We start from the raw sequence: 8,339 nt of genomic DNA, 5'->3' as shown, positions 1-8,339 counted from the left end.
GCTTTTGCTTCTCGCCAGCGCCCACCCGGCTTACACACCTAGGCCTAGCCTTGCTGGTTAATTACAATGAGTTGCCACTAGATATACGCGAAGCCTCTCCCACCTCATCTGCCTCGCGTGCGGCGGCGGCGACTCCACCTGGCTTGCGTCCTCCCGTTTTCCAGCCAGCAAGCCAGACTCCTCCCCTCTCCGAAGACTCCGATCGTCCGGATTCATCCAGATCCGGGCGTTCTGAGTCCTGCCGAGGCTCTAGATCGCGTCGCGCACGATGCCACGCGACCTGTCGCGGTCGCGGTCTCCGCCGCGCCGACGTTGGCGGTCGCCGTCTCCCGCGCGGTACCGCGGCCGGAGGGGGCGCAGGGACCGAAGCCCCAGTCCCATCCGTAGCAGGTCCCCCTATCGCTCCTCGTATAGGTGACCACACCTCCCGTTACACGCAGAAATCTGGCGAGTCTTCGTTTTATTTTTTGGGGGTTTGTACTGTAAAAAAAAGAAGTGAGGCGATGCTGACCGCCTTCATTGAAATTTTGTACTATTGCTTGCTTGATGGAAACGGGGCTTGGTGCTCTTATGATTATTTGATCTATCAACTGTTTGTTGGTGTTACTGTTAGAGGTAGCCAGCGCGGTAGTATATTGTGCTATGTCATATCTGCATGAACTATGGTTTATGAATGTGCAAATTTCATAATACTTCGGAGCGATCAAGATTTCTGATTTCCAAAGGAAGAAAAATGCTTCGGATTCTTTTGCATTACAGAGTTAGAATAAAAATACTTCGATGCAGCATGGAATATATCAGCAGATGAAGCTTAGATATAGTTATGCCATGTTTTGCACTACTTGCCTGTACAGACTAACAAGAGTTGCTTTCGTAAAACGCATGGAATCTACAAAGCTTTTACTCTGTGCTGTATTGCTGTGGAATGCTCCACCCCTGTAACAGTGTCTAAGGTAACTGCTTTTGCCCATGTTTTAGGGCTTCAGGAGCTAATGGTAATTCCTTGTCTATTGTTGTGATGACTCATTGACTCTAATTTTATTCTTACGGTGCTCATCTTTGTCTTGCAGAAGGAGGAGCCCTTTGCCTTCCCCAAGAAGGCACAAGAGCCGTTCTCCGTCTCCTAGGAGGCGCAAGAGTCCGTCTCCATCACAAAAGCGTTACAGAAGAAAGAGAAGTCCGAGTGTCACTAGCTCTCCAGTCGCTGCATCTCAGAGTTCCCACCTTGGGTTGGCAGAGAATAAGAATGTTATTGATACACAAAGGCTAGAAGAAGAAAAGAAAAGGTGGGAAGTATCTGCTTTTCTATGCAGTCTACATTATTTCTTCTACAAACCCAGCTATTCACTGTTGCACCCTTTCTGTAACTCTTCCGTGATGCTAACAATGAAATTCTACTAATCTAGTTGCTGTTTGCACCGGAATATATCACAAGGTCAGCTCTATTTGATAATCTGTTGACCATCTGTTTTCCTGAGTACATACGTGCAATATTATTTTTGGATTTTGCAAGTACTACAAACATAAATATGACTTGAGCATCTGACTGCCGGATGTGAATCACGTAGGTTATATGAGACAATTGTGGCTTAAGGTGCAAGTGCAAATTCAGTAGGAGTTTCTGTATTCCTTGAAATCGCGACGTTAGTTGTAGCTACCTGGAAAAAATCACCTGCGATTAACACAGGGCAACATGACTTCAATGTAAAAAAAAAGGTTTGGGATTTAACAAAAAAAATTGTAATTTTGTGTCCACAAATTTAAATTGTTTCTGAGCAAGAAGTTTTTTTGTTTTCCATGTGGTATCTACTAAGAAATGTAATGCCTTTCTACTGTACATTGAACACTTTTCAAAGGTACTCTTTGTAGTTTGTTTTGGACTTGAATTGTAGTTCTGGTGAACTAATATCTGTGATGTAACATATGTTCCAGAAGTTGTGATTCAAAACATTTATATTCTTGTTGGAAATTAGTCTGAAACCCACCATTTTAACAGGGAACATGCCTCAGTAGAATTGATGAAAGAAATAAAAGAAGGGTATGTGTGAAATATTACCAGTATCATTTCATAAATTTTACAGCAGTTTGTATTAACTATTGTGCACGTCACCTTGGAAACCATTAATTTTTTTTAAAAAAAAATCATGAATGCTTCTTGAGATGTTTGGTGTAGTTGTCAGAGCTGTCTTACTGAGTCATCAGGTCATGGGTTCGAAGCAACTTCTCCACATTTATGTGGGAAGGCTCGCCTCGGCTTATCCCTTCACAGACGCTACTCATGTGGGAGCCTCCAGCAGTAAGTCTGCCCAATGCTCCTTGAGATGTGCCATCAGAAGAGTTTTTTTCCACATAAACACAAAGTTACAGAAAAAATTATGCATGATTTTTATTGACTATTTTTTGAGCAAAGAGATAAGCTATTGCCAGGATTAAAAAAACTAGACCAACATAGGAGGAACCAGGTGGCATTTTATTATCAAGAAGAAAATAGCCATGCAAATTTTCCTTGACGAGGACTAGAACCTAGGTGGCCTGGGCTAGCCACAGAACCACATGCTCTACCAATTGCGATAGATCAGCTTCCTTAACAGTGAGCATACGGTCAGGATTGTCTGAGCATACAACCAGGATTATGTCATATATGTTGATTGGAATTATATATTGTGATTGCAACTGTTTGTTTGTTTTTTCCATGTAGGCTATCTATTTTGACACAGATGTTGTCCTCAGTTGTGTTTCAGGACTAAAAGTTTTTTAGTAATTGTTCATTATTGAGTTAGCACTCATGTTTTTCGCTTGATTTGTTGTGTGTTGGACTTCTCTGTAATATCACTATCATATGAACTAGGCAGTAGTATGATAGATGGAGGATTTCTGAGTTAGTTTGACCTCTGCGCTGTAATGTTATCTTTAGAAGGTAAGGAAACCGAAAAGGCTGAATTTCAATTATCAATTATGTACCATGTTGTCATTGAAATTCACTTTTTTGTGCTCTAAATATGTAATGTAGTTATTTTAGTTCGTTTCTGATCGCAGTTTTCCTGCATACTTGAGAAAAAAGAAGCTTGTTTCTGATCCTTTTTTTAGTCATGCCATGTGGTATGAGATAACCTGTCAGGATAAATTATCCAAAAATCATTCCTGGTTATGCAGTTCCACTAATTAGCAGTAGGTAGTTTATTCTATAATTGTATTGAGGCTTGAATTATGATTTTGGTTGGGCATGTAGTAAGTAGCATCCAAGAAATATGGTTTAGTTGGAATATCTTAATGCCTCATGATTAGCTCTAAACCTGCCACAAATTACTTGACATTCTTCTCTACAGGCTTTACCGAAGGGAGCTACTGCTATAGTTCCACTTGTTATATTTGATGATGCAATTGGTGATCATTTATCTACTCTTGATCAGTTTTGATAATTCGTTTTTGGATCTGGAACGAACTAGAGGTATGCCTGAAATGCATTAGCTTGTAGTCAACTATGCTGGAAAGGCATAGTAGATCATAGATACTGTTTAGATTTTAAACCATGTGCTTTGCTTTTTGCTGCTTTTATGGTCTTGAAGAGTTTGAACAAACAAATATCGGCTTTGGTCACGACTTGCCTTAGGTAGTGCATTTCGTTAACTTGCTATATCAACTGCAGGCGCCAAAAGGAAGTTGAACTGAGACTATTAGAGAAGGAGACGGCAAAAAGAGTTGAACAAGCTATTAGGAGGAAGGTTGAGGAGAGTCTAAATTGTGATGAAATCAAACATGAAATACATCGTCGAATTGAGGAAGGACGAAAGAGGATACATGAGGAGGTAGCAATCCAGATTGAGAAGGAAAAGGATGCAGCTTTAAATGAAGCCAAGCTGAAAGTGGTAAGTTTCTGTTCATGCTACTGGACAGGGTTCCTAAAACATGATGCAAAGAGCCAGCCAAGATAATTTGTTGACTGAGGTTTTGCGCTTGCAGGAACAAGAAAAAAAGAAGCGGGAGGAGCTAGAGAAAAAACTTGAAGAAGAACGAAAGAAAGCTGAAGAGGCGTTGATGAAAGAAGCGTTGGAACAGCAGCAGAAAGAGCTAGAGCGGTACCAGGAGTTGGAGAGGCTTCAGAAAGAAAGAGAGGAGGCCATGAAACGGAAAAAAATGGAGGAAGAGCAGCAGAGGCAAAACCAGATGAAGCTGCTGGGCAAGAACAAGTCGCGGCCTAAGCTGTCGTTTGCTTTTGGGATGAAGTAGCGTTCGATTCACCGAACGAAATTAGTGCTTTAGTATACTGTAACCGTGTAGTGTAGTACCTCTGTATGAAACTGCCCATTTCTAACTCTGGCAGACAAATTGCGATGTCATAAATGCTCCTGATCTGCTTCGTAAGTTGCCGGCTCTTGGTGGATGTGGTTTCATCTGCTTCTTGCTGTTCAGTTGGCGTTGCCTTGCGAGAAGACTGCCAGAGAAGAATCCGGTTGGTTTGATCTTGCATGTCACCAAGATACTATCTCCGTTTGTGTTGCCCCCTAGTTCAGCCTGTTCATATTTGAACTAAAACGTGATAAATAAAAAAAACGGAGGGAGAACATTCCTTGGTACATGTAGCATGGAATTTGGTATGTTAGTTCCACATAAAATTTTCTTACCAATCTCTCGAAGTACACGTTGGCTGTAATCACTCGTTCAAAAGAAAGATAACACTCTAGGCAAAGAATCTGTTTTTATCTCGTGAAAACAAACTAGTAGACAATCATGTACTCATGGTCTGAGTTAGAGGTGTACATTTAGGTCAAGCCTAGTAGACTAGTCCAAACCATGAAAAGAAAAATAAAACCTAAGTAAGACACGGTCCAAAATAATTTCAGGTTGGATCGACCTAAAATTGTGTATCGGGTCGTGCTTGGGCCGAGGTCGTGGTTCATGTGCTTGTGCTGGTCTGAGTTAGAGGTGTACATTTAGGTCAAGCCTGGTAGACTAGTCGAAACCATGAAAAGAAAAATAAGACCCAAGCACGACACGGTACAAAATAATTTTGGGTTGGGTCGACCCAAAATTGTGTATTAGGTCGTGCTTGGGCCGAGTTCGTGGCCCACGTGCTGGCACAAGTACGGTCTGTTTACGGAGGCACAAAATAGCCCATTTACAGTCACAAAAAGACATTTATTTGGTCATCCGCTTCTAATCATTGAACGCATTCGCTCCAATTTAACTAGCTACATGCTTAATCATTGAAAGGGAAATGTGTCTTTGGGCCATTTCTATAATGTTTTGGTGATTAAGTGCCCAACACATATTCTTTAAGTCCTAATGTACCAAAGATTGAAAAAGTGCAAATCAAGATATGAGGTATGTTTCTAGACTTAGTACATTTGTTTTGGATACTAATGAAGTTATCTAAGTGCTAGAAACAGTGAGAAAAGAAGAAGAAAAGAAACCAAAAAGACTTGGCTCGCTGCAGCCAAAACTCAGCTCAGTCTGGCACACCGGACTATCCGGTGGTGCACCGAACAGTGTCCGGTGCGCCAGGCTGGTCTCCGGTGAAAAGGCCGCTCTCGGGAAAAGATCAGCGGCGTACAGCTATAATTCACCGGACTGTCCGGTGGTGCACCAGACTGTCCGGTGAGCCAACGATCGTCAGCGCAACGGTCGGCCGCGCAATCCGCGGGCGACGCGTGGTCCGCACCAATGGTCGGCAGGGGGCGCCGGACTGTCCGGTGTGCACCGGACAGTGTCCGATGCGCCATCGTGCCGAAGCTGCAATGGTCGACTGCGCCCTATTTGGAAGGCAATCGTGCATCGGGCAGCTACAGTGACTGTCCGGTGGCGCACCGAACTGTCCGGTGCACCACACGACAGAAGGCAAGATTAGCCTTCCAAGATTGTCTTCAACGGCTCCTAGTTGCCTTGGGGCTATAAAAGGGACCCCTAGGCGCATGAAAGAGTGACCCAAGCATTCACTAAGCATCCTAAGGCATCCAGACTCTATTACCGCGCATTCGTTTCGTTGTGTTAGAGATTTGAGCTCTATTCGAGTCGTGGACTCCCTGTGTTGTCATTTGAGCTCAAGTCTTCTCTTGTGTGTGTGGGTGAAAGTCGCCTAGAGGGGGGGGGGGTGAATAGGGCGAAACTGAAATTCTCAAAAATAATCACAACTACAAGCCGGGTTAGCGTTAGAAATATAATTGAGTCCGCAAGAGAGGGTGCAAAACAAATCGCAAGCGAATAAGGAGTGAGACACGTGGATTTGTTTTACCGAGGTTCGGTTCTTGCAAACCTACTCCCCGTTGAGGTGGTCACAAAGACCGGGTCTCTTTCAACCCTTTCCCTCTCTCAAACGGTCCCTCGGACCGAGTGAGCTTTTCTTCTCAATCACTTGGAACACAAAGTTCCCACAAGAACCACCACAAGATTGGTGTCTCTTGCCTCAATTACAAGTGAGTTTGATCGCAATAAAGAATCAAAGAAAGAAGAAAGCAATCCAAGCGCAAGAGCTCGAAAGAACACAAGCAAATCTCTCTCACTAATCACTAGGGCATTGTGTGGAGTTTGGAGAGGATTTGATCACTTGGGTGTGTCTAGAATTGAATGCTAGAGCTCTTGTAAGTAGTTGAAGTGGGAAAACTTGGATGTCTTGAATGTGGGGTGGTTGGGGGTATTTATAGCCCCAACCACCAAACTAGCCGTTTGGTGGGGCTGTCTGTCGCATGGTGCACCGGACAGTCCGGTGCACACCGGACATGTCCGGTGCGCTAGCCACGTCACCAAGGCCGTTGGGTTCTGACCGTTGGAGCTCTGTCTTCTGGGCCCGCCTGGATGTCCGGTGGCACACCGGACATGTACTGTAGAGTGTCCGGTGTGCCAGCGCGTGTGTGTCTGACTTCTGCGCGCTCTGGCGCGCATTTAATGCGCCTGCAGGTGACCGTTGGCGCGAAGTAGCCGTTGCTCTGATGGCTCACCGGACAGTCCGGTGTACACCGGACATGTCTGGTGTACACCGGACATGTCCGGTGAATTATAGCGGAGCAAATTCCCGAAGCTGGCGAGTTCCAGAGTCGCTCTTCCCTGGGGCACCGGACACTGTCCGGTGTACACCGGACAGTCCGGTGTACACCGGACAGTCCGGTGAATTATAGCGGAGCGCCTCTGGATTTTCCCGAAGGTGAGGAGTTCAGCGTGAAGTCCCCTGGTGCACCGGACACTGTCCAGTGGCACACCGGACAGTCCGGTGCGCCAGACCAGGGCACACTTTGGATATCCCATTGCTCTTTTGTTGAACCCAATACTTGGTCTTTTTATTGGCTAAGTGTGAACCTTTGGCACCTGTATAACTTATACACTAGAACAAACTAGTTAGTCCAATTATTTGTGTTGGGTAATTCAACCACCAAAATCATTTAGGAAATAGGTGTAAGCCTAATTCCCTTTCAATCTCCCCCTTTTTGTGATTGATGCCAACACAAACCAAAGCAAATATAGAAGTGCATAATGTAAGTGCAAAGGTTGCTTGGAATTGAGCCAATATAAATACTTATAAGATATGCATGAATTGTTTCTTCATTTTTTGACATTTTGGACCACGCTTGCACCACATGTTTTGTTTTTGCAATTTCTTTTGTAAATTCTTTTCAAAGTCCTTTTGCAAATAATCAAAGGTAAATGAATAAGATTTTGCAAAGCATTTTCAAGATTTGAGATTTTCTCCCCCTGTTTCAAATGCTTTTTCCTTTGACTAAACAAAACTCCCCCTAAATGAAATCTCCTCTTAGTGTTCAAGCGGGTTTTGATATATCAATTTTGAAATGCTACTTTCTCCCCCTTTTAAACACAATAAGATACCAATTTTAAATTTATCAATTGAGAATCATACCAATTGAAAAACTCTTTTAAAATAAGGTGGTGGTGCGGTCCTTTTGCTTTGGGCTAATACTTTCTCCCCTTTGGCATGAATCGCCAAAAACGGAGTCATTAGAGCCCTTAGAAATACTCTCTCCCCCTTTGGTCATAAGTAAATGAGTGAAGATTATACCAAAGAGCGGAGTGATGCTCTCTCCCCCAAAGATGGAGAGTTGCTCGGAGAGATGGCGAAGGATGAGTTACGGAGTGGAAGCCTTTGTCTTCGCCGAAGACTCCAATTTCCTTTCGATACACCTATGACTTGGTTTGAAATAGACTTGAAAACACATTAGTCATAGCATATGAAAGGTACATGATCAAAGGTATATAAATGAGCTATGTGTGCAAATCAACAAAAGAAGTTCCTAGAATCAAGAATATTTAGCTCATGCCTAAGTTTGTTAAAAGTTTGTTCATCTAGTGGCTTGGTAAAGATATCGGCTAATTGATCTTTAGTATTGATGTATGAA

General features: G+C 43.4%; 1 protein-coding gene across 1 annotated transcript; it reads left to right on the top strand.

Annotated features, from left to right (window-relative positions):
• Positions 1-126: 126 nt before the first annotated feature.
• On the top strand, positions 127-4,394 carry LOC100279750 (uncharacterized). The gene is made up of 4 exons (NM_001351799.1): positions 127-414; positions 1,071-1,286; positions 3,647-3,866; positions 3,961-4,394. The coding sequence occupies exons 1-4, from the start codon at positions 269-271 to the stop codon at positions 4,225-4,227; spliced, it is 849 nt and encodes a 282-aa protein (NP_001338728.1). The 5' UTR covers positions 127-268; the 3' UTR covers positions 4,228-4,394.
• Positions 4,395-8,339: the final 3,945 nt, after the last annotated feature.

This window comes from Zea mays, chromosome 4 (assembly GCF_902167145.1).
Source record: "Zea mays cultivar B73 chromosome 4, Zm-B73-REFERENCE-NAM-5.0, whole genome shotgun sequence".
Classification (NCBI taxonomy): Eukaryota; Viridiplantae; Streptophyta; class Magnoliopsida; order Poales; family Poaceae; genus Zea; species Zea mays.
The sequence above is the reverse complement of the archived record's forward strand: the minus strand, read 5'-3'. Positions and strand labels throughout refer to the sequence as shown.

Bases quoted from the DNA above. Each gene is read 5' to 3' on its own strand.
- LOC100279750 (NM_001351799.1), top strand. From the start codon at position 269: ATGCCACGCGACCTGTCGCGGTCGCGGTCTCCGCCGCGCCGACGTTGG. The intron at 415-1,070 runs GTGACCACACCT...TTTGTCTTGCAG, and splicing joins CCCTATCGCTCCTCGTATAG to AAGGAGGAGCCCTTTGCCTT. The intron at 3,867-3,960 runs GTAAGTTTCTGT...TTGCGCTTGCAG, and splicing joins ATGAAGCCAAGCTGAAAGTG to GAACAAGAAAAAAAGAAGCG.